This window comes from Somniosus microcephalus, chromosome 15, assembly GCF_052327205.1.
Source record: "Somniosus microcephalus isolate GS21.2 chromosome 15, FLI_Smic_1.0, whole genome shotgun sequence".
In the NCBI taxonomy this organism is placed as follows: domain Eukaryota; kingdom Metazoa; phylum Chordata; class Chondrichthyes; order Squaliformes; family Somniosidae; genus Somniosus; species Somniosus microcephalus.
This window is the reverse complement of record NC_141001.1, coordinates 23,121,567-23,148,960: the sequence shown is the minus strand read 5'-3', so window position 1 is coordinate 23,148,960 and position 27,394 is coordinate 23,121,567. Positions and strand designations below refer to the sequence as shown.

Sequence of the window (27,394 nt, the reverse complement as noted above, 5' to 3'; positions counted from 1 at the left end):
CTAGTGGAAAGCTGTGGCCTGAAGCCAGAAGTACCTGTCCGAGTGTTGGGCCAAAGCAGAAAGCTATCTACCTTGGTCTCTCTCCAAAGATCCGTTTCTCAAGAGGGAGTGCTGCGAAATGGCAGCCTTTTATAGTGCAGGAGGAGTGCCCTTTAATTTGCGCCCCCCGCGCCCCGCATCGGCTGAGCACCGTTCCACTCCAGCAGTCGCTAGGGGCGCCAGGCGCACAATGGGGCGTTGCCACTGAAGTTCCGGTTGGGGGCGCACAAAGGGCGTTGCACGAGGAAATGACGTCATGATCTGCGCGCGCAGCTGAGTGCGCGCAAAGACTTTGCGCCGCCGCTAAATCTCTAGTGAAGTTGGGGCGAGGCGCAGTTCGCGCTGCGCCCGGGCGCTACCCGCCTAGCGCCCGACATCTACTCCTCCTAAGGCGCTAACGGCTGGCGCAACCAACTGAATTTCTAGGCCCATGAGTTGATAGTGTCCAATTGTGCCCACTACACACACAGCAGCTCACTGTGAGTCTATAGTGGCAAAGAGTGCCCACTACACACACAGCAGGGTCACCGTGAGTCTATAGTGACCAATGGTGCCCACTACATAAACAGCAGGTCACCGTGAGTCTATAGTGGCCAGTAGTGCCCCTTACACACACAGCAGCATCACTGTGAGTCTATAGTGACCAATAGTGCCCCCTACACACACAGCAGGGTCACCCTGAGGCTATAATGACCAATAGTGACCACTACACACACAGCAGCTCACTGTGAGTCTATAGTGACTAGTAGTGCCCACAGCACATGTAGCAGGATCACTGTGAGTCTATAGTGACCAATAGTGCCCGCTACACAAACAGCAGGTCACCATGAGTCTATAGTGACCAATAGTGCCCACTACAGACACAGCAGTTTCACCATTAGTCTATAGTGATGAACAGTGCCAATACACACACAGCAGGTCACCGTGAGTCTATAGTGACCAATAGTGCCCACTACACACACAGCAGTCACCATGAGTGTATAGTGACCAATAGTGCCCACTACACACAAAGCAGGTCACTGCGGGTCTATAGTGACCTATAGTGACCCCTACACACACAGCAGGGTCACCATGAGTCTATAGTGACCAATAGTGCCCACTGCACACACAGCAGGGTCACCTTCAGTCTATAGTGACCAATAGTGCCCACTACACACACAGCAGTGTCACCATGAATCTATAGTGACGAAAAGTGCACACTACACACACAGCAAGTTCACCGTGAGTCTAGAATGACCAATAGTGACCACTACACACACAGCTGGGTTACCGAGAGTCTATAGTGACCAATAGTGCCCCCTACACACACAGCAGGGTCACCCTGAGTCTAAACTGACCAATAGTGCACACTATACACACAGCAGTGTCGCCGTGATTCCATGGTGACCAATAGTGCCCACTACACATGCAGCAAGGTCATTGTGAGTCTATAGTGACCAATAGTGCCCATTACACACACAACAGGTCACCGTGAGTCTATAGTGACCAATAGTGCCCACTACACACACAGCAGGGTCACTGTAAATCTATAGTGACCAATAGTGCCCAGTATGCACACAGCAGGGTCACCTTGAGTCTATAATGACCAATACTGCTGACTGCACATGCAGTAGGATCACCGTGAGCCTATAGTGAACAATAGTGCCCACTACACACACAGCAAAACACCGTGAGTATATAGTGACCAATAGTGCCCACTACACACACAGCTGGGTCACCGTGGGTCTATAGTGATGAATAGTGCCAATACACACACAGCAGGTCACCGTGAGTCTGTAGTGACCAATAGTGTCCACTACACACACAGCAGTGTCACCGCGAGTCCATGGTGACCAATAGTGCCCCCTGCACACATAGCAGAGTCACCATGAGTGTATAGAGACCAATAGTGCCCACTACACACACAGCAGAATCACCGTGAGTGTATAGTACCCACTACACACACAGCAGGGTCACCGTGAGTCTATAGTGACCAATAGTGCCCACTATACACACACAGCAGGGTCACCATGAGTCTATACTGACCAATAGTGCCCACTAAATAGACAGCAGTGTCACCATGAGTCTATAGTGACCAATAGTGCACACTACACACACAGCAGGGTCACCGTTAGTCTATAGTGACCAATAGTGCCCATAATACACACAGTTGGTCAACATGTGTCTATAGTGACCAACAGTGTCCACTACACACACAGCAGTGTCACTGTGATTCCATGGTGACCAATAGTGCCCACTACACATGCAGCAAGGTCATTGTGAGTCTATAGTGGCCAATACTGACCCTTACACACACAGCAGGTCACTGTGAGTCTATAGTGACCAATAGTGCTCGCTACACACACAGCAGGGTCAACTTGAGTCTATAGTGACCAATACTGCTGACTGCACATGCAGTAGGATCACCGTGAGTCTATATTGATCAATAGTGCCCACTACACACACAGCTGGGTCACTGTGGGTCTATAGTGATGAATAGTGCCAATACACACACAGCAGGTCACCGTGAGTCTGTAGTGACCAATAGTGTCCACTACACACACAGCAGTGTCACCGTGAGTCCATGGGGACCAATAGTGCCCCCTGCACACATAGCAGAGTCACCGTGAGTGTATAGTACCCACTACACACACAGCAGGGTCACCGTGAGTCTATAGTGACCAATAGTGCCCACTACACACACAGCAGGGTCACCGTGAGTCTATAGTGACCAATAGTGCCCACTAAACAGAGAGCAGTGTCACCAGAAGTCTATAGTGATCAATAGTGCACACTACACACATAGCAGGGTTACCGTGAGTCTATAGTGACCAATAGTGCCCAGTACACACACAGCTGGTCACCGAGAGTCTATGGTTACCTATAGTGCCCACTACACACACTAGGGTCATTGTGAGGGTATAGTGACCAATAAAGCCCACTACACACACAGCAAGGTCACCATGAGTCCATAGAGAACAATAGTGCTCACTACACACACAGCAGTCTCACAGTGAGTCTATAGTGACCAATAGTGCCCCCTACACACACAGCAGTGTTGCCGGGAGTCTCTAGTGACCAATAGTGCCCACTACACACAGAGCAGGGTCACTGTGAGTCTATAGTGACCAATAGTGCCCACTACACACACAGCAGGTCATTGTGATTCTATCGTGACCAATAGTGCACACTGCACAGGCAGCAGGATCACTATGGGTCTATAGTGACAAATAGTGCCCACTACACACACAGCAGAGTCACCATGAGTGTATTGTGACCAATAGTGCCCACTACACACACAGCAGGGTCACCGTGAGTCAATAGTGATGAATAGTGCCAATACACACACAGCAGAGTCACCATGAGTGTATTGTGACCAATAGTGTCCATGACACAAACAGCAGTGTCACCGTGAGTCCATGGTGACCAATAGTGCCCACTGCAATTGCAGCAGGGTCACTGTGAGTCTATAGTGACCAATAGTGCAGCCTGCACACATAGCAGAGTCACCATGAGTGTATAGTGACCAATAGTGCGCACTACATGCACAGCAGGATCACCTTGAGTCTATAGTGACCAATAGTGCCCACTACACACAGAGCAGGGTCACCGTGAGTCTATAGTGACCAAAAGTGCCCACTACACACACAGCAGTGCCACCGTGAGACTATAGTGGCCAATAGTGCCCAAGACACACACAGCAGCTCACTGTGAATCTATAGTGACCAATAGTGACCCCTACACACAGAGCAGGGTCACCGTGAGTCTATAGTGACCAATAGTACCCACTGCACACACAGCAGGGTCATGGTGAATCTATAGTGAACAATAATGCCCACTACACTCACAGCAGGCTCACCGTGAGTCTGTGACCAATAGCGCCCACTACACACACAGCAGGTCACTGTGCGTCCATAGTGACCAATAGTGCCCACTATACACACAGCAATACACCCTGAGTATATAGTGGCCAATAGTGCCCAATACACACTCAGCAGTGTCACCATGAGTCCATGTTGACCAATAGTACCCACTGAACATGCAGCAGGGTCACCGTGAGTTTATAGTGACCAATAGTGCCTCCTGCACACACAGCAGGGTCACCGTGAGTGTATAGTGACCAATAGTGCCCCCTACACACACAGCAGCATCACTGTGAGTCTATAGTAACCATTAGTGCCCGCTACACACACAGCAGGATCTCCGTGAGTCTATAGTGATCAATTGGGCCCCCTATACACACAGCAGGGTCACCATGAGTCTATAGTGACCAATTGTGCCCACTACACACACAGCAGTGTCACCGTGAATCTATAGTGACCAATAGTGCCCACTACACACACAGCAGCATCACCATGAGTCTATAGTGACCAATAGTGCCCACTACACACACAGTAGGATCATCGTGAGTCTATAGTGGCCAATAGAGCCCCCTACACACAGAGCAGGGTCACCGTGAGTCTATAGTGACCAATAGTGCCCACTACATACACAGCAGGTCACCTTGAATCTATAGTGACCAATAGTGCCCACTACACACACAGCAATGTCAGTGTGATTATATAGTGACCAATAATGCCTACTACAGACACAGCAGGCTCACCTTGAGTCTATAGTGACCAATAGTGCCCCTTACACACAGCAGGGTCACCATGAGGCTAAACTGACCAATAATGCACACTACACACACAGCAGGCTCATTGTGAGCCTATAGTGACCAATAGTGCCCCTTACACACACAGCAGGATCACCTTGTGTCTATACTGACCAAAAGTGCCCACTACACACACAGCTGGGTCACTGTGAGTCCATAGTGAGCAATAGTGCCTACTACACACACAGCAGTGACACTGTGAGTCTATAGTGACCAATAGTGCCCCCTACACACACAGCAAGGTCACCGTGAATCGATAGTGACCAATAGTGCCCACTACACACACAGCAGGGTCACCGTGAGTCTATAGTGACCAATAGTGACCACTGCACAGGCAGCAGGCTCATTGTGAGTCTATAGCGACCAATAGTGCCCACTACACACACAGCAGGTCACCGAGAGTCAATAGTGACTAAGAGTGCCCACTACACACACAGCAGGGTCACCGTGAGTCTATAGTGGCCAATAGTGCCCCTTACACACAGCAGGGTCACCATGAGGCTAAACTGACCAATAGTGCACACTACACACACAGCATGTCACTGTGAGACTATAGTGACCAATAGTGCCCACTGCACACACAGCATGTCTCTGTGAAACTATAGTGACCAATAGTGCCCAATACACACAGTGCAGGGTCACTGTGAAACTATCATGACAAATAGTGCCCACTGCACACACAGCAGGTCACTGAGAGACTATAGTGACCAACAGTGCCCACTGCACACAATGCAAGGTCACCATGAGTCTATAGTGACCAATAGTGCCCTCTACAAACACAGCAGGGTCACTGTGAGTCTAGAGTGACCAATAGTGCTCACTACACACACAGCAGGGTCACCATAAGTCTATAGTGACCAATAGTGCCCACTACATGCACAGCAGGGTCACCTTGAGTCTATAATGATGAATAGTGCCAATGCACACACAGCAGTGTTACTGTGAGTCTCTAGTGACCAATAGTGCCCACTACACACACAGCAGGGTCACCTTGAGTCTATAGTGACCAATAGTGCCAATACACACACAGCAGGTCACCGTGAGTCTATAGTGACCAATAGTGCCCACTACACACACAGCTGGTCACCGTGAGGTTATTGTGACCAATAGTACCGACTGCACACACCGCAGAACACTGTGAGTATATAGTGCCCAATAGTGACCACTACACAGACAGCAGAACACCGTGAGTCTATAGTGACCACTAGTGCCCACTACACACACAGCAGGGTCACTGTGAGTCCATAGTGACCAATAGTGTCCACTACACGCACAGCAGGGTCACCATGAGTCTATAGTGACCAATAGTGCCCACTACACACACAGCAGGGTCATGGCGAATCTTTAGTGAACAATAATGCCCACTACACTCACAGCAGGCTCACCGTGAGTCTGTGACCAATAGTGCACACTACGCACACAGCAGGGTCATCGTGAGTCTATAGTGACCAATAGTGCCCACTACGCACACAACAGGGTCACCGTGAGTCTATAGTGACCAATAGTGCCCACTACGCACACAGCAGGGTCACCGTGAGTCTATAGTGACCAATAGTGCCCACTACACACACAGCAAGTCACCGAGAGTCTATCATGACCAATAGTGACCACTGCACAGGCAGCAGGCTCATCGTGAGTCTATAGCGACCAATAGTGCCCACTACACACACAGATCACCGAGAGTCAATAGTGACTAATAGTGCCCACTACACACACAGCTGGGTCACCGTGAGTCTATAGTGGCCAATAGTGCTCCTTACACACACAGCAGTGTCACTGAGAGTCTATAGTGACCAATAGTGCCCACTACGCACACAGCAGGGTCACCGTGAGTCTATAGTGACCAATAGTGCCCACTTCACACACAGCAGGGTCATGGCGAATCTATAGTGAACAATAATGCCCACTACACTCACAGCAGGCTCACCGTGAGTCTGTGACCAATAGTGCACACTACACACACAGCAGGATTACCGTGAGTCTATAGTGACCAATAGTGCCCACTATACACACAGCAAAACACCTTGAGTACATAGTGACCAATAGTGCACATTACACACACAGCAGTGTCACCGTGAGTCCATGGTGACCAATAGTGCCCACTGCACATGCAGCAGGGTCACCGTGAGTCTATAGTGACCAATAGTGCCTCCTGCACACACAGCAGCATCACCATGAGTCTATAGTGACCAATAGTGCCCAAGACACACACAGCAGCTCACTGTGAATCTACAGTGACCAATAATGCCCACTACACACACAGCAGGGTCACCGTGAGTCTATAGTGATCAATAGTGCCCACTACACACAGCAGGGTCACCGTGAGTCTATCGTGACCAATAGTGCCCCCTACTCACAGAGCAGGTCACTGTGTGTCTATAGTGACAAATAGAGCCCACTACACACACAGCAGGTCACTGTGAGTCTTTAGTGAAAATTAGTGTTCCCTACACACACGGCCGGGTCACCATGAGTCTATAGTGACCAATAGTGCCCAATACACACACAGCAGGGTCACTATGAGTCTACAGTGACCAATAGTGACAAGTGCACATGCAGCAGCATTGCTGTGAGTCTATAGTGACCAATAGTGCCCACTACACACACAGCAGGCCACTGTGAGTCTATAGTAACCAATAGTGCCCCTACACACACAGAAGCGTCACTGTGAGTCTATAGTGATCAATAATGCCCACTGCACACACAGCAGTGTCACAGTGAGTCAATAGTGACCAATAGCACCCACTACACACACAGCTGTATGACCGTGAGTCTATAGTGACCAACAGTGCCCACTACACACACAGCAGACTCAGTGTGGATCTATAGTGACCAATAGTGCCCACTACACACACTGCAGGGTCACCGTGAGTCTATGGTGACCAATAGTGCCCACTACATACACAGCCGGGTGTCTGTGAGTCCATAGTGACCAATTGTGCCCCCTATACACACAGCAGGGCCACCGTGAGTCTATAGTGACCAATCGTGCCCACTACACACACAGCATGGTCACCATGAGTCTATAGTCACCAATAGTGCCCACTGCACACACAGCAGGGTCACCGTGAGTCTATGCTGACCAATAGTGCCCACTACACACATAGCAGGATCACTGTGAGTCTATAGTGACCAACAGTGCTCACTACACACACAGCAAGATCACCATGAGTCTATGCTGACCAATAGTGCCCAATACACACACAGCAGGTCTCTGTGAGTCTATAGTGACCAAATGTGCCCACTACACGTTCGCAGAATGATCACCGTGAATCTATCTGCTGTGTGTATAATGGACATGATTGGTCATTATAGACACAGTGATCTGCTGTGTGTAATGGGCAATAATCCATACCTTTTCATCTCCAAACTCAAATATTCCAATGCTCTCTTAGCCTGCTTCCCAATCTGCACCCTTTGTAAACTTCAGCTCATTCAAAACTCTGCTGCCCGTATCCTATCCCGTAGCATGTCCCGCTCATCTATCGTGCCCGTCCTTGCTGACATACATTGACTCCCCATCCTCTACCACCTCAAATTTAAAATTCTAATCCTCATGTTTAAATCCCTTCATGTACTTGCATCACCCTCTCCCGGTAACCTCCTCCAGCTCTACTACTTCCCACTGAACTCTCTGTTCCTCCCTGACTCTTCACCGTACCATTGGGGGCCATGTCTTCAGCCACCTTAGCCTCACACTCTGGGAGCTGCCTCTTCACCTCCCTCTCCTCCATTAACACAACCTCGCTGCCTCTTCACCTCCCTCTCCTCCATTAACACAACCTCGCTGCCTCTTCACCTCCCTCTCCTCCATTAACACAACCTCGCTGCCTCGTCACCTCCCTCTCCTCCATTAACACAACCTCGCTGCCTCTTCACCTCCCTCTCCTCCATTAACACAACCTCGCTGCCTCTTCACCTCCCTCTCCTCCATTAACACAACCTCGCTGCCTCTTCACCTCCGTCTCCTCCATTAACACAACCTCGCTGCCTCTTCACCTCCCTCTCCTCCATTAACACCCTCCTTGAATCACAGCACTTTGACCAAACTTTTGGCCTCACCTCCTAATATCTCCTTGTTTTGCTCAGGTTCCATTTTATTTTCATTTTTGTCTGTGAAGTGCCAAAGGACATTTTTTAATGTTAAAGGCACTGTATAAGTAAGTTGTTAGTGTTGTAATTGTAATTTTGTCATTTAGAGTCTCTAATGATGGCGGTTCTACTTTGCGACATATTGGGAAACTATGTTCAATGATTTGAATGTTTTAGAAAAGCACAGCCTGTTATGTAATCAAAAGCAAAACTCCAGTTATCTGCTTAGCTGTTCTCAGTGTCTGTAAAAATAGACACAGTTACAGTTACAGAGAATCCAGGAATAGCTGAAAGAGAAACTGCGAACTCCAGAGGTACCTGTAGTAATCTGTAAGCTGCTGGCTGTGCTTTTCCCAGAGGTGATGGGAATATTGCTGATTCTGGTTGTCCCTGGCTCAGCAGCATATGGTGTTGATGTTGAAATCACAGAGCCACAATTTTGATATTCTGAATGTTAGAAAAATCAATCAATAAAAAGTATTTGAAAATAGCCGTGCACACACACAAACGCACATGCACACAAATGCGCTCACACACACGAACATACATGCACACAAGTGCGCATACACACGAACACACATGCACACAAGTGCGCACACACGAACACACATGCACACAAGTGCGCACACACGAACACACATACACACAAGTGCACACACACACGAACACACATACACACAAGTGTGCACACAGACACACAAACACACATGCATGCACGTACACACACGAACATGCATGCACACAAGTGCGCACACACGAACACACATACACACAAGTGCACACACACACGAACACACATGCACACAAGTGTGCACACAGACACACAAACACACATGCATGCACGTACACACACGAACACACATGCACACAAGTGCGCACACACGAACACACATGCACACAAGTGCGCACACACGAACACACATACACACAAGTGCACACACACACGAACACACATGCACACAAGTGTGCACACAGACACACAAACACACATGCATGCACGTACACACACGAACATGCATGCACACAAGTGTGCACACACACACGAACACACATGCACACAAGTGCACACACACACGAACACACAAGTGCACACACAAATGAACACACATGCACGCACGTACACATACGAACACGCATGCACACAAGTGTGCACACACACACGAACACACATGCACACAAGTGCACACACACGAACACACAAGTGCACACACAAATGAACACACATGCACGCACATACACATACGAACACGCATGCACACAAGTGTGCACACACACACATGAACACACATGCACACAAGTGTGCACACACACGAACACACATGCACACAAGTGCGCACACAAATGAACACACATGCACGCACGTATACGCACACACGAATACACATGCACGCACATATACACACACATGAACACACATGCATGCACATACACACACACACATACACACACACAAACACATGCACGCACATGCATGAACACATGCACACAAGTACGCACATACACACGAACACACATACATGCACTTATACGAACACACATGCACACAATGCGCACACACACACGAACACACATGCACACACGTACACACACACGAACACACATGCACACAAGTGCACACACACACACACACAAACACACATGCACACAAGTGCGCACACACACATGCACACATGCCCGCACGCATGCACGTGCACAATAGTCCAAATGACAAGGAGAAACGATCTTCCTATATGTTACATTTCCCATGGGAGGGAATTGAGACTCAGATTTTGATTTTACCCAGATAGCATTTTTCTTCAAACCTTATGCACCTCGGTTGCCCTGACCACATTTTTCGATGTTCTTCCCCCTTCCTCTTGTGGTCAGACTGCCAGCCATCCAGAGCAGCTGGTTGATCAGCTCCTAGGCTTCTGCCAATGCTGCTGTATCTAGGGAAGGCTGAAGGTTGACATAAACTGGCCATCGCACTGATGCCCCCTCCTCCCTGTTGGCAAGTTCCTGGCCTACCTGTGATGGCACCACATTGGAACCATGAAGTTCACCTCATGGAAACCACAGGTAAGAATATCATCCCGCCACTCCATGAGAAGCCCCTTTAACTCCATCAGATGGTACCATGTCAGGACCCCTTTAAAAAGAGGGAGTTTCTCATCAGCTCTCTTAACAACCAGGGTTTCCATCAGATCTCTTTATAATGAGGGAGTCTCCCCGTCAGATCTCTTTATAACGAGGGAGTCTCCCCATCAGATCCCTTTATAATGAGGGAGTCTCCCATCAGATCCCTTTATAACGAGGGAGTCTCCCCATCAGATCCCTTTATAATGAGGGAGTCTCCCCCATCAGATCCCTTTATAATGAGGGAGTCTCCCCATCAGATCCCTTTATAACGAGGGAGTCTCCCCATCAGATCCCTTTATAACGAGGGAGTCTCCCCATCAGATCCCTTTATAATGAGGGAGTCGCCCCATCAGATCCCTTTATAATGAGGGAGTCGCCCCATCAGATCCCTTTATAATGAGGGAGTCGCCCCATCAGGTCCCTTTATAATGAGGGAGTCTCCCCATCAGATCCCTTTATAACGAGGGAGTCTCCCCATCAGATCCCTTTATAATGAGGGAGTCGCCCCATCAGATCCCTTTATAATGAGGGAGTCGCCCCATCAGATCCCTTTATAATGAGGGAGTCGCCCCATCAGGTCCCTTTATAACGAGGGAGTCTCCCCATCAGATCCCTTTATAATGAGGGAGTCTCCCATCAGATCCCTTTATAATGAGGGAGTCGCCCCATCAGGTCCCTTTATAATGAGGGAGTCTCCCCATCAGATCCCTTTATAACGAGGGAGTCCCCCCATCAGATCCCTTTATAACGAGGGAGTCTCCCCATCAGATCCCTTTATAACGAGGGAGTCCCCCCATCAGATCCCTTTATAACGAGGGAGTCTCCCCATCAGATCCCTTTATAATGAGGGAGTCGCCCCATCAGGTCCCTTTATAATGAGGGAGTCTCCCCATCAGATCCCTTTATAACGAGGGAGTCTCCCCATCAGATCCCTTTATGACGAGGGAGTCGCCCCATCAGATCCCTTTATAATGAGGGAGTCGCACCATCAGATCCCTTTATGACGAGGGAGTCGCCCCATCAGATCCCTTTATGACGAGGGAGTCTCCCCATCAGATCCCTTTATAATGAGGGAGTCTCCCCATCAGATCCCTTTATGACGAGGGAGTCTCCCCATCAGATCCCTTTATGACGAGGGAGCCTCCCCATCAGATTCCTTTATAACGAGGGAGTCTCCCCATCAGATCCCTTTATGACGAGGGAGCCTCCCCATCAGATCCCTTTATAACGAGGGAGCCTCCCCATAAGATCCCTTTATAACGAGGGAGTCTCCCCATCAGATTCCTTTATAATGAGGGAAGTTTCTACCAGGAGAATTTTATCCATCATGGTGGAAGGAAATGTCACCTACCTGTCACATTGAAGCAGAACGCGTCGTACTTTGTGGTCCGTTGCCTTTGAACAGTGTAGACCCCTACAAAGCCTTTTCCACAAACGGAATGAGCAAGCACTCGAGGGATGGCAATCAGACCATCCTGGATCCACCCGTATCTGTCGAGCAAGGCAAAGCAGAGCAAAGAGTAGAGCATGAATGAGGGCAGCCGGTCAGTCCTCAATATTCAGATTAGTGAAACCTAAATGGATGTGGTGAAAGTCTCCTCTATCTGATTGCCTGGACTGGGGAATTTTAGCTATGAGGAAAGATTGGATAGGCTGGGGTTGTTTTCTTTGGAACAGAGGAGGCTGAGGGGAGAGTTAATTGAGGTGTATAAAATGATGAGGGGTCTGGATAGAGTGGATAGGAAGAACCTATTTCCCTTAGCAGAGTTCAAGAACCAGGGGGCATAGATTTAAAGTAATTGGTAGAAGGATTAGAGGGGAGTTGAGGAGAGCTTTTTTCACCCAGCGGGTGGTGGGGGTCTGGAACTCACTGCCTGAAAGGGTGGTAGAGGCAGAAACGCTCATCACATTTAAAAAACACCTGGATCTGCACTTGAAGTGCTACAACTTACAGGGCTACGGACCAAGAGCTGGAAAGTGCGATTAGGCTGGAGAGCTCTTTCTCACCCGGCACAGACACGATGGGCCGAATGGCCTCCTTCGGTGCCGTAAGTTTCTATGACTCTATGAGGGTCCATGGCGACAGTCTCCCCACCAGTTGACTATAAATTTAGGGCAGTTTTAGCCTTGTTCTGAGGGAACACACCTGTGAACCATCTACTGTCACCCAGAATCAGTCTGAAGTCTCTCTCTCTGTCTCTCCTCTTACCCCTGTCCAGCGTGCTTATAACAAGTGCAAGGGGTCCCAGTTGTTCAAGTTCCAGTCAGACTTTGGAAACTCCTCTGTTAATTTAAAGTGTATTATGAGCCTACATAGCGCTAAGAAGCAGAACAATTCCTCGCCTTCCACTAGGGGAAGTGACCGCAAAGGGTCTTGATGGGGGTACTCCCCTTTTAAAAGGATTTCTGATGGGGAGACCGCTTATTTATAAAAAGGTCCTGGTGCGAACTTCCGTCGTTAAAAAGGGTCAGATGGGGAGACTCCCTTTTTAAAGGGATCCTCATGGGAGGGGATTCCCTCTTTAAAAGAGATCCTGATGGGGGAAATCTCTCGTTAAAGGGATCCTGATTGGGGGGAATTCCCTCTTTATAAGGGATCCTGATTGGGGGGAATTCCCTCTTTATAAGGGATCCTGATTGGGGGAAATTCCCTCTTTATAAGGGATCCTGATTGGGGGGAATTCCCTCTTTAAAGGGATCCTGATTGGGGGGGGGGAATTCCCTCTTTATAAGGGATCCTGATTGGGGGGGGGGAATTCCCTCTTTATAAGGGATCCTGATTGGGGAAATTCTCTCTTTAAAAGCATTTCCTTGTTATAAAGGGCTCCTGACAAAAGGTAGTTTACATTTGTTTGATTGGAGGAGACGACCAATAGTGTGAGGGGCACTGACACCTCTCACAGCTGGAGGAACTCAGAGCCAGGGAGCTCGCCGAGCGATATAAAAACCAACTTCGGGAATATTCTGCTGATTATCTCTTCTACAGGAGTTTTGTGTACCATCTCCTGACTTGTACACAGTTGGGATACTGCAGGCCAAAAGCCTGTTGCACTGCTCTGGAAAATGTAGTTGTTTTCATTTTATTTGAACATTTTCATTTATTAATTGTAAAAATATTGGAGATGGGGGAAAACAGTCACGATTAATCCAATTGGGTAACTAAGAGTCTGCTCGCTTTCCAATTTGCCGTGGGAAGACGGTGTGCACAGAGGATAGACCAATGGTGGGAGTGTGGGGGGTCATGTGATGAAACCTGCAGGATTACACTCTGTCAGAGTTGGCAGCCCTAGTCATATGTCATTGGTTCAGTCTGATGAGTCCTGGTGCTTTTAGGTCATTAATGTTGGTAACAGTGCCTTTCTCCACCACCAGGGGACAGACCGACTCTGCCAGTCTCTTGTCCTGAAATAAAGATCACCCCGCTTCCACCAAGGAGCTGGGCTTTCACTCTGATATGTCCTTACCTGCAGGTTTCGTAGCCTGCTGCCTGGGCCCTCTTCAATTGTTCCAGTGTTGCAAGGGTGGTCCCAATGGACTGGCACAGATCTGCTGCAGCCCGGAAGTCCAGTTGATAGCGCCCACCTGACTCCTTCTGAAAAACTCCATGGTGCCCGCACTCTGGCTTCACACCTGGGAACGCAAAATGGAACCCTACAGTCTTACTGCTTCTGATCACGCTCACTTCACAGCCACACCTGCTCTTAACACGGGCAACTCAACCATGCAGGTGTGTAGGGACTTGATATTCAGGCTCTCTGTGCTCTGTCTTCAGACTCTGTTCTTGCTGAACACTATGTCAGATACACATTGTTTAATGTTATACAGCATTGTTATTGAATACTGGCGCGTACCCAGTGATAGTGCTCATAGATAAAAGGAAATTGTCTCTCCCTTCCTGTAACCATTTTGTTGCTTCTTTCCCTCCCTTTAATTCTTTCTGTATCCCTCTCTGTATTTCTTATTTTGACTTTCACTCTTTTCCACACTGTATGGCTTCTAAACACTTTCCTTATTGCGGTTTCTGTATTCCTCTGTATCCAACTCTTTTTCTCATCCTTTCTCTCTCTTTTGATTGATTCCAAATTTCTGCGCCTCATACATGTTCCCTTATTGATCTACTCAGTTTCTAGATCATTTTTTTTAAGTTCACGATATACAGCAAGATGGCAATTAATATGTAGAGCATCAAAGTTGGGTACTGCGATTGTAATGATACAGTAAGAGCGATTATAGCTGACTCCTTAATACTGGGATTGTACTGGTAAGGTATGAGCAATTATAGATGCTCCCTTAGTACTGGCTTGGTGCTGGTACAGTCTAAACAATTATAAATGTTCCCCTAGTACTGGTGCAGTCTAACTGGCACACTGAAGGCGGTGTTGGACTTCGTCGTCGACGTCTGCCCTTGTTGACAGTAGGCTCCTGAGGTATGGAAAGTGGTCCACGTTGTCCAAGGCCTTGTTGTGGATTTTGATAATCGGGGGGTAGCACTGTGTGGCGGGGGCAGGTTGGTAGAGGACCTTTGTCTTACGGATGTTTAGTGTAAGGCCCATGCTCTCGTATGCTTCGGTGAAGGTGTTGACGATGGTTTGGAGTTCGACCTCCGAGTGAGCGCAGACGCAAGCATCATCTGCATACTGTAATTCGACGACAGAGGATGGGACGACCTTGGATCTGGACTGGAGGCGACGGAGGTTGAACAGTTTCCCGTTTGTTCTGTAAATTAGCTCCACTCCAGCGGGGAGCTTACTGAGGGTGAGATGGAGCATTGCAGCAAGGAAGATCGAGAAGAGCGTTGGACTAATCAGTCACCTGCGAACTCATTTTTAATGTGGAAGCAAGTCATCCTCGGTTCCGAGGGACTGCCTAAGAAGAAGACAGTCTAAACAATTATAAATGTTCCCTTAGTACTGGTACAGTATAATCAATGTTTCTTGAAGTTTAACAAGAGGAAATGACTTTTAAAAGCCTCTGGACTCCTGCCACTGCTGCGAGCCCTTCTTGCCAGCTTTCTGATTGCGACACCTTCCAGCTCCATTTTAAAATGAAATATTAAATACGCTGGGGATGTGTTTGAAAAATGATCTGAAGACAGGAACATGTTTTGATAATGTTAATGTCTGCTGCTCTTTTTCATTTTTTGTCAGGTGCTGTTACATTTAATTTTGATATAACCTTTGACAACAAATGAATTTAAAGGATACATTATTAGCCCCTTTCCCAGTTTGGGGAGGCAGTTTTGCCTTCACTTCAGCTCTTATACTGGCCATCGCATATAGCGGGCAAATCGCGATGGGGACTGGATTACTCTGCACAGAGACAATCTGACTTTCCCAGTGTTAGGTATCAATAATAAACTGTTCAAAACTTTACGATAAAGAAAATAGCCACTGGTGTATAATCAGCACTGTCATGTTTGGGGGGACATAGTAACCTGAGCCGCTGGGAAGGAAACAGGGTGGGTTCAGGTCGGACTCTGTTTTACACCCCGCCTGTTTTTACTCTCCACTGTGTCAGCCGTGACTTGCTCTCGCCTCTTGAGTTTGAAGGTTCTTGGTTCAAGACCCACTCCAGAAACTTGAGCATAAAAGCCAGACTGACACTCCGGTGCAGTACTGAGGGAGACGTTAAAGCGAGGCCCTGTCTGTCCTCTCAGGTGGATGTAAAAGATCCCGTGACACTATTCGAAGTAGAGCTGAGGAATTCTACCCAGTGTCGGGGCCAATATTCATCCCTCAACCAACATCACTAAAAAAAAAACTTAAAAAAAATGATCACATTGCTATTTGTGGGAGCTTGCTGTGCGCAAATTGGTTGCCACGTTTATTACATTACAACAGTGACTCCACTTCAAAAATACTTCATTGGCTGTAAAGCGCTTTGGGACCTCCTGAGATGGTGAAAGGCGCTATATAAATGCAAGTTGTTTCATTTTTCAATGGAGAATAAAAGCGGACGGGGTATAAAACAGGCGTCTGACCCAAGCCTGCCTGTCAGGTTAGGCTTAAATTACCACCTTGAAGTGGGTCTGTTTCTCTCTCTCTCTCTCATGCACATATACACAAACATAGCCCCATTGTTTGGGGAAAAAATATTCAAAAGAAACTTTACCTCAATCAATCGTTTGAAATTTGTCCTACAGCTTTTCTTCAATTCATTTTGAAAAAACAAAATGCTTGTGTTGGAGACTGAAGAGAAGTAGTTCTCCAGTTGGGCTGGAAAAATGCTACTAATGCCTCCTAGCAAATTGTGTGCACTGCACATAGTCTGACTGCAGGATCTGCCTTCAGCCAACACTCACACCTATGGGCAAAAATATCAGCCCAGGAATTCCAGGCCCCTTGGGAGAATGGAATTCAGGTCTGGTGATGAAGAGTGGTCTGAATTTGCAGCAGAACTGGATCTGCTGGGTTACCACCCCTTCGAACTTGCCTCACAAATTCCAACCCAGGAGGGCAGGTGCAGCTTCTGCCCAAACCACAAGGTGTCAGTTATAGCTCAGTTGGCAGCATGCTCGCCTCTGCGTCAGCAGGTTGTGGGTTCAAGCTGCACTCCAGACTTGAGCACACAATCTAGGCTGACACTCCAGTGCAGTGCTGAGGGACTGCTGCACTGTCGGAGGTGCCGTCTTCCAGAAGAGACGTTAAACCGAGGCTCCATCTGCTCTCTCAGGTGGACGTTAAAGATCCCGTGGCACTATTCGATGGAGAGCAGGGTCGGTGTCCTGGCCAATATATATCCTTCAACCAACAAAAGCAGATTATCTGGTCATTATCATATTGCTGTTTGTGGAAACTTGCTGCATTTCCTGCATTGCAACAGTGACAACAATTCAAAAGGACTTCTTTGGTTGTAAAGTGCTTTGGGGCACCCTGAGGTCATGAAAGGTGCTTTTCCTTCTTTCTTTCAAAGAAATGTTACATAGTCTAGGCTTTTCTATAAAAATACAGAGCAGTGACAGGTCACATTTCAGAAGTTTTGCAACGATTATGTCATAAATATAATCTTGCTCTGATGGTGTCTTCATACTATTAACTGAATGGAGGATGTTGGTCACCGCCGATACCATTGACAAAGTGGCAGCAACAGCTGTGAGGTCATTTCTTGTGATCAAAGGTAACTGTGCTGCCTAACTGATTAAAATACTGAGTGAAAGTGAACATCACAGGGGTGAGCTGACAGTAAGGTCGTCGAGCCCCCTCATATCTTGTTTGCAATGGCACCTGAATGAACAGGAAGGCTGTCTCGGAATTCTGCTCTCTAACTCATTGCTACTTAATGCGCCACCATTTTGCTTTAATAACTCATTTAAATCTCATTAACATAAAGTAATTCAGCTACAGAGCTATCCATTATGGAGCATTGTGCAATCCATGCACATCTCAACCCACTACACATCCTGGACTACCACACCTGATCCCAGCAATAAGCAAAGTATATCACCAAGCCCCTCAATATTGGACAGGGTCGTGACCTGTCCAAATAACATAGCAGAGGTGAGGCGGGGGGCGGTGTTCCTTTTTGCAGTGCTTGGGGGGAAGGTGTAGTCAGGAGCATAAGAGGCAGTGACCCCTTCTGTCAGGTCTCTACCCCTGCTAGGCAATGGCAGGATTTCCTCAGCATCTCCAACAATGCATTCCTGGGCCTGGGCATGATCCTGGGCTTGGGCCGGGGCCTGTGCTTAGGCATGTCCTGGGCTTGGCTTGAGCCTGTGCCTGTGCCTGGGCCTGGGCATGATTGTAGTGTCCGCGTATCAATAACACACGGACTGCAGGAGAACGGTAATAACAGGTGTTTACTGAACAGAGGGGATGCTGGAACTAACTGTACAAATTACTACACGGTGTTATATACAGGTGTGGTCACTACTGGTACTGCAGTATACAGGGGCTGTAAAAGATAGTTCCTCTCTTAAAGGTACATACATTACAATTCTTCCCCTTTTAGATAAACAGTACATAACATTCATTTAACAATTAAATAATAACTAATTACAATTACAATTTTCTTTGTACTATATACATCAGCTGAAAGTAATCATTTATAAATTCAGTCTTTGAGGAGGCTTCCTCATCCTGTCTGGATAGCGCCTTTCTCGAGTATCCTGTTCTTGCGGCGGAGTCGATTCTGGCTCGTTGTCATTGGCTGGTTCGTCAGCTTCCAATACCACTGATTCTGAGGTAGACGCAATCTGTACTTCGGGTTCATCACCAGGTACGTATGGGCGAGGCATGGGGTTGACTTGTTCCTGTGACTCTAGAATTTGGTCAACATGGCATCTCACGATGCTCTCTCCAACGTCCACTGTGTACATTAGTGGTCCCTGCCGTGTGCATATCGTTCCTGGCTGCCATTTTTCTGTTCGGTAGTTGCGGGCCAAGACTGGTTGCCCTATCTTGAAGCTCCTGGTTGGCTTCTCATTGATGTGCTGGAATTGCTTATTCTCAACATCTCGTCTTATGTTTGTTTGAGCAAATCCAGGCGACATCTTAACCTTCGGTTAAAGAACATCATGGCTGGAGCTTGGTTGGTGACTGCATGTGTCGCATTCTGGTAAGCAAACAAGAAATTATCCACCTTGTGTTGCAGTGGTATGTTGTCGTTATACATCGCCTTTATTGCTTTTTTAAAGGTTTGAACAAACCTCTCAGCCAATCCATTTGTGGCTGGATGATATGGGATGGATGTGGAATGCTTTACCCCATTATTCCTCAAAAACCTCCAGAAATCCTCGGACACAAACTGTGGTCCATTGTCGGAGCAAATCTGTTCTGGCAAGCCATTCCTGGCAAAGATGGTCAGTAGGACTGCAATAGTTTTCTCCGTGGTGGTGGAGGACATATTGATGACCTCTGGCCATTTCGAATGTGCATCCACGGCGATTAAAAACATTGAGTCCATAAATAGACCAGCAAAATCAATGTGTACCCGTTGCCATGGAGATGAGGGCCACTCCCATGGGTGTAGTGGGGCATGTGGTGGAGCGTTTTGGACTTTCTGGCATCCTGCGCATCTCTTGGTCATTTCCTCGATTCCCAGCCACCAAACAAACGCCCTGGCTAGGCTCTTCATTTTTACCCCTCCCAGATGACCCTCATGAAGCTCATTGAGCACTCTATCTCTCAACTTGGGTGGAATTACCACTCGGGATCCACACATCAAGGTCCCCCGGCACACTGACAGCTGTTCTCTCCTTGGCGAGAATGCTGGCAACAGTGAGTCGCCATGTGCTGGCCATCCCTTCACCGTCAAATCATAGACCCGAGAGAGTGTCAGGTCATTTCGGGTTTCCTTCTCTATACTTGAGTTTGTAACAGGTAGAAATTCGACTATGGTCGAGTGGAATATCTCAACAGGGTCCACTGCAGGTGCTTCCTCCACCATAGGCAGCGGCAGGCGTGACAGCCCATCAGCGTTACCATGCTGTTTCGTGCCCTTATACTCTATGTCGTATTGATGTGCCCCTAGAAAAAGGGACCATCTTTTCAGCCGTTGCACCGTCATCACCGGAACGCCCTTCTTTGGGTTAAAAATGGAGACAAGAGGCTGGTGATCAGTCAGTAAGGTGAATTTCTGCCCGTGCAGATAGTGATTGAGCTTTTTCACCCCCCACACCAGGCTGAGGGCCTCCCTGTCAATCTGGGCGTAGTTACGCTCGGCTGAGGTTAACGAGCGTGACGCAAAGGCTATTGGCCTCTCTGAACCATCAAGGAATTTGTGCGACAGCACCGCTCCAATGCCGTAGGGAGACGCATCACATGCCAACCGAATCGGTAGTGTTGGATTGTAGTGGGCCAATACTTCTTTTGAAGTGATTAGGCATTTACATTTCTGAAAGGCACGCTTACACTCATCACTCCATTTCCATGCTACTCCAGTTTGCAGCAGGGCGTTCAGTGGGTGCAGAATTGTAGACAAATTTGGCAAGAACTTATGGTAGTAGTTCACCAACCCGAGGAACGACCTCAGTTGCGACATATTTTCCAGTGCTGGAGCCTTGACTACTGCCTCAATTTTGTCTGGGGACTTATGTAACCCCTCTTCATCAATCACGTGGCCACAATACGAGATTTGTTCCCTGAAAAACTCGCATTTGGGGCGGTTGGCTCGTAGCCCATATTCTTGTAATCTAGTGAGCACCTGCTCCAGGTTGGCAAGGTGTTCACTGTCATTTTCGCCCGTAACCAGGATGTCGTCCAAATAACACTGGGTCCCCGGGATCCCTTGCAGGACTTGATCCATCGCCCTCTGCCAAATAGCCAGAGCTGATGCTACCCCGAATACCAGTCGGTTGTACTGGTAAAGACCTTTGTGAGTGTTTATCATGAGGTATTTTCTAGATGCTTTTTCTACCTCCATTTGTAGATACGCTTGGGCCAGATCAATCTTCGTAAAGCGTTTCCCTCCAGATAGTGAGGCGAAAATATCTTCTATCCGCGGAAGTGGATATTGTACTGTGTGAAGGACTGGGTTCACAGTTACCTTAAAGTCCCCACAGATGCGAACCTTCTTCGGCTCCCCAGGCGTGCTGCTCAATGATTTCTTCATTACAGGAATGATGGGTGTGGCCCACTCGCTCCAGTCCACCTTGGACAGCACACCCGAACGCTCCAGACTCTCCAGCTCTGCTTCGACGGCTGGGCGGATCGCATATGGTACCGGTCTGGCCTTAAAAATTTTGGGTTTGCGTTATCTTCAATTTTTATCATTGCCGTTACGCCTTTTAGAGTCCCAAGTCCTTGCTGGAACACCTCTTTCGCGTCAGTTAGAATTTTTGACAGTCGTCCAGGTGTGACGTCGTCATCCTTTTTGTCAGCCACAGTAAGCACCTGAATGGAATGCCAATCCAATTGTATTTTTCGGATCCATTCACATCCCAGTAATGGTGGTCCTCCATCTTGTAGTATATATAGATACAGTTTCTGTGTTTCCTTGCCGTTGTATTTAACGGGCACCCTTATTTTTCCTCTGGGGTAGACTTTTTGCCCCGTATATGTCTTCAAGACAATGGATGTGTCCTTCAAGGGTATGTGTGAGAATAGCCGCTCGTAGTCTCGTCGATTCATGACTGTTAGGGCTGATCCTGTGTCCAATTCCATCTTTACTTGGGACCCTGCTATCATGAGGGTGACCCAAATGGTTCGGTGATCCTCCTTTGCGATCACGTTGGGTAACTTTAGACAACTTAGTCTCCTGCTCCCGGAGTCATTATCACTCTTTTGATCTTCTGAACAACTGTCCGTCATCTTTTGTACTTTCTTGTACTTTTCCTTAGTAGTTCTTTTAGTGTTGGTTTTCTTTCCCGACCTGCAGACTCGTGCTATGTGTCCCACTTTTCCACATTGCCTGCATACTTTGTCCTTAAACCAGCAATCCTTCTGGTCATGGGTTGTTCTGCCGCAGCGATAGCACTTTTCTGCTCCATATGCCATTTCATTGGTGCTATATTCTTGCGGTTTCTGTTGTATTTCTGCAGCTCCCCGTGCTGCTGCTTCGTAGGATACTGCAACGCTGAAAGCCTTTTCTAGCGTAAGGTCCTTTTCCGAAAGTAGTCGTTTCTGGGTTCCTTCACTCTGGAGCCCACAGACAAACTTATCCCTTAAGGTATCTGCCAGTCCTGCTCTGAACTGGCAGTGTTTTGATAACTTGCGTAGTTCCGTAAGATAGTCAGCATTACTCTCGTCTTTGTGCTAATTTCTTTTATGGAACTTGAATCTTTCTGCTATCAGCAGCGGTGTAGGGTTTAGATGTTCCTGTAAGATATTGACAATCTCTTCAAAGCTTTTCTCCATTGGTTTAGCTGGGGTAATTAAATTCTGCAATAAGCCGTATGTTCTCGCGCCCATCAAATTTAATAATACCGACGCCTTCTTTTCATCGGCCACCTCATTTGCCTTGCAGTACACTTCAATTCTTTCCACATACGTGGTCCAGTCTTCTATTTCGTTGTCGAAAGCAGTGATGCTGCCACTCTTCGGCATCTTGGGTGGTTTAAAATGGCGCCTCCCGCGCTTTTCCTTCTTCCCCAATGGATTAAAATGGCGCCTCCCACGCTTTTCCTTCTTCCCCCTGCTGCCAATGCTGCTCCTAGCATTCTAAATAGTAATGGCGGCGCCCCGCGGCTTTCTGCGCGTCTCTCTTTTGTTAATTAATTTTCTTAGTTTTATTCTTCTTCGACGCTGTCCACTGCGCATCTCTTTCCCTTCCCCCTTTTTTATTTTCTTTAATGCTGCCCGGCTCTTGAGCACCGGCCGCGCCCTGGCGCTCCACCCTCTCTCTCTCTTTTCCTTCCCGACGACGCTGCTCGGCCCCCTTGCAGAGCCGCTCGATCGAGTGCTAGCCTGCCACAGTCCGGGAAGGGTCAGCGCACTACCTGCTACCAGCCCGATTTGCTGGAACACCTTGACTGGAGAGCCAAGCCCAGCTCCCCACAGCTTCCCCTGCGATTCTCTGAACTCCGATGGATCACTGGGCGGTTGCCCACGGTCGACGCCCGTTGCTCTGGCTTTGACCTCCAAGAAGCTTCTTTTCAGGGATGGATCCCCGTGAGGTGATGCAGTACTGCAGGTGAGTATGAACCTGCTCGTCGCCTCTGTAGTGTCGGCGTATCAATAACACACGGACTGCAGGAGAACGGTAATAACAGGTGTTTACTGAACAGAGGGTATGCTGGAACTAACTGTACAAATTACTACACGGTGTTATATACAGGTGTGGTCACTACTGGTACTGCAGTATACAGGGGCTGTAAAAGATAGTTCCTCTCTTAAAGGTACATACATTATAATTCCTCCCCTTTTAGATAAACAGTACATAACATTCATTTAACAATTAAATAATAACTAATTACAATTACAATTTTCTTTGTACTATATACATCAGCTGAAAGTAATCATTTATAAATTCAGTCGTTGAGGAGGCTTCCTGATCCTGTCTGGATAGCGCCTTTCTTGAGTATCCTGTTCTTGCGGCGGAGTCGATTCTGGCTCGTTGTCATTGGCTGGTTCGTCAGCTTCCAATACCACTGATTCTGAGGTAGACGCAATCTGTACTTCGGGTTCATCACCAGGTACGTATGGGCGAGGCATGGGGTTGACTTGTTCCTGTGACTCTAGAATCTGGTCAACATGGCATCTCACGATGCTCTCTCTCCAACGAGGGTTCATTAGCTCCGATAGTGGATGGTTGGGTCGAGGGTCCATTAGCTCTGATAGTGGACGGTTGGGTCGAGGGTCCATTAGCTCTGATAGTGGACGGTTGGGTCGAGGGTCCATTAGTTCTGATAGTGGACGGTTGGGTCGAGGGTCCATTAGCTCCGATAGTGGACGGATGGGTCGAGGGTCCATTAGCTCCGATAGTGGACGGTTGGGTCAAGGGTCCATTAGCTCCGATAGTGGACGGTTGGGTCGAGGGTCCATTAGCTCCGATAGTGGATGGTTGGGTCGAAGGTCCATTAGCTCCGATAGTGGACGGTTGGGTCGAGGGTCCATTAACGCTGATAGTGGATGGTTGGGTCGAGGGTCCATAACCTCCGATAGTGGACCATTGGGTCGAGGGTACATTAGCACCGATAGTGGACAGTTGGTTCGAGGGTCCATTAGCTCCGATAGTGGACGGTTGGATCGAGGGTCCATTAGCTCCGATAGTGGACGGTTGGGTCAAGGGTCCATTGACTCGGATAGTGGACGGCTGGGTCGAGGGTCCATTGGCTCAGATAGTGGACGGTTGGGTCGAGGGTCCATTATCTCTGATAGTGGACGGTTGGGTCGAAGGTCCATTAGCTCCGATAGTGGATGGTTGGGTCGAGGGTCCATTAGCTCTGATAGCGGACGGTTGGGTCGAGGGTCCATTGGCTCCGATAGTGGACGATTGGGTCGAGGGTCCATTGGCTCTGATAGTGGAGGGTTGGGTCGAGGTACCATTAGCTCTGATAGTGGACAGTTGGGTCAAGTGTCCATTAGCTCTGATAGTGGATGGTTGGGTCGAGGCTCCATTAGCTCCGATAGTGGACGGTTGAGTCGAGGGTCCATTAGCTCTGATAGTGGAGGGTTGGGTCGAGGGGCCATTAGCTCTGATAGTGGATGGTTGGGTCGAGGGTCCATTAGCTCCGATAGTGGATGGTTGGGTCAAGGGTCCATTAGCTCCGATAGTGGACGGTTGGGTCAAGGGTCCATTAGATCTGATAGTGGACGGTTGGGTTGAGGGTCCATTGTCTCTGATAGTGGACAGTTGGGTCGAGGGTCCTTTAGCTCCGATAGTGGACGGTTGGGTCGAGGGTCCATTGGCTCCGATAGTGGATGGTTGGGTCGAGGGTCCATTGGCTCCGATAGTGGACAGTTGGGTTGAGGGTCCATTGGCTCCAATAGTGGATGGTTGGGTCGAGGGTCCATTAGCTCTGATAGTGGATGGTTGACTCGAGGGTCCATTAACGCTGATAGTGGACGGTTGGGTCGAGGGTCCATTGACTCTGATAATGGACGGTTGGGTCGATGGTCCATTAGCTCCGATAGTGGACAGTTGGGTCGAGGGTCCATTAGCTCCGATAGTGGACGGTTGGGTTGCGGGTCCATTGGCTCTGATAGTGGATGGTTGGGTCGAGGGTCCATTGGCTCTGATAGTGGAGGGTTGGGTCAAGTGTCCATTAGCTCTGGTAGTGGACAGTTGGGTCGAGGGTCAATTGGCTCTGATAGTGGATGGTTGGGTCGAGGGTCCATTAGCTCTGATAGTGGACGGTTGGGTCGAGTGCCCATTAGCTCCGATAGTGGACGGTTGAGTCGAGGGTCAATTGGCTCTGATCATGGATGGTTGGGTCAAGGGTCCATTGGCTCCGATAGTGGACTGTTGGGTTGAGGGTCCATTAGCTCCAATAGAGGACTGTTGGGTCGAGGGTCCATTAGCTCCGATAGTGGACGGTTGGGTCGAGGGTCCATTGGCTCCGATAGTGGACTTTGTGGTCGAGGGTCCATTAGCTCCGATAGAGGATGGTCAGGACGAGGGTCCATTAGCTCCGATAGTGGACAGTTGGGTCGAGGGTCCATTAGCTCCGATAGTGGACGGTTGGGTCGAGGGTCCATTAGCTCCGATAGTGGACGGTTGGGTTGACGGTCCATTAGCTCCGATAGTGGACAGTTGAGTCGAGGGTCAATTGGCTCTGATAGTGGATGGTTGGGTCGAGGGTCCATTAGCTCCGATAGTGGATGGTTGGGTCGAGGGTCCATTAGCTCCGATAGTGGACGGTTGGGTCGAGGATCCATTAGCTACGATAATGGACGGTTGGGTCGAGGGTCCATTAGCTCCGAAAGTGGACAGTTGAGTCGAGGGTCAATTGGCACCGATAGTGGACGGTTGGGTTGAGGTCAATTGGCTCTGATAGTGGACGGTTAGGGTCGAGGGTCCATTGGCTCCGATAGTGGATGGTTGGGTCGAGGGTCCATTGGCTCTGATAGTGGACGGTTGGGTCGAGGGTCCATTGGCTCTGATAGTGGACGGTTGGGTCGAGGGTCCATTACCTCCAATAGTGGACGGTTGGGTCGAGGGTCCATTAGCTCTGATAGTGGACGGTTGGGTCGATGGTCAATTGGCTCTGATAGTGCACGGTTGGGTCGAGGGCCCATTACCTCCGATAGTGGACGGTTGGGTCGAGGGTCCATTAGCTCTGATAGTGGACGGTTGGGTCGGGAGTCCATTACCTCTGATAGTGGATGGTTGGGTCGAGGGTCAATTGGCTCTGATAGTGCACGGTTGGGTCGAGGGCCCATTACCTCCAATAGTGGACGGTTGGGTCGAGGGTCCATTAGCTCTGATAGTAGACGGTTGGGTCGAGGGTCAATTGGCTCTGATAGTGGACGGTTGGGTCAAGGGTCCATTGGCTCCGATAGTGGACGGCTGGGTCGAGGATCCATTGGCTCTGATAGTGGAGGGTTGGGTCGAGTGTCCATTAGCTCTGATAGTGGATGGTTGGGTCAAGGGTCCATTAGCTCTGATAGTGGACGGTTGGGTCGAGGGTCCATCAGCTCCGATAGTGGATGATCGGGACGAGGGTCCATTAGCTCTGATAGTGGATGGTTGGGTCGAGGGTCCATTGGCTCTGATAGTGGAGGGTTGGGTCAAGGGTCCATTAGCTCCGATAGTGGACGGTTGGGTCAAGAGTCCATTAGCTCTGATAGTGGACGGTTGGGGCGAGGGTCCATTGGCTCCGATAGTGAATGGTTGGGTCAAGGGTCCATTGGGTCTGATAGCGGACAGTTGGGTCGAGGGTCCATTGACTCTGATAATGGACAGTTGGGTCGATGGTCCATTAGCTCCGATAGTGGACGGTTGGGTCGAGAGTCCATTGGCTCCGATAGTGGACTGTTGGGTCGAGGGTCCATTAGCTCCGATAGAGGATGGTCAGGACGATGGTGCATTAGCTCCGATAGTGGACGGTTGGGTCGAGGGTCCATTAGCTCTGATAGTGGACGGTTGGGTCGAGGGTCCATTAGTTCTGATAGTGGATGGTTGGGTCGAGGGTCC

General features: G+C 48.8%; 1 protein-coding gene across 1 annotated transcript in view; it reads right to left on the bottom strand.

Moving 5' to 3' along the window:
- The window catches only part of LOC147106577 (uncharacterized), an 89,259-nt gene that overhangs the window by 49,867 nt on the left and 11,998 nt on the right, over positions 1-27,394 (bottom strand). The window contains exons 2-4 of the mRNA XM_086007550.1: positions 14,347-14,512; positions 12,234-12,373; positions 9,083-9,211 (exon numbers count right to left, since the gene is read on the bottom strand). Of these exons, the coding sequence (XP_085863676.1) occupies positions 9,083-9,211; positions 12,234-12,373; positions 14,347-14,512 (435 nt within the window). The remainder of the gene's footprint in view (positions 1-9,082; positions 9,212-12,233; positions 12,374-14,346; positions 14,513-27,394) is intronic.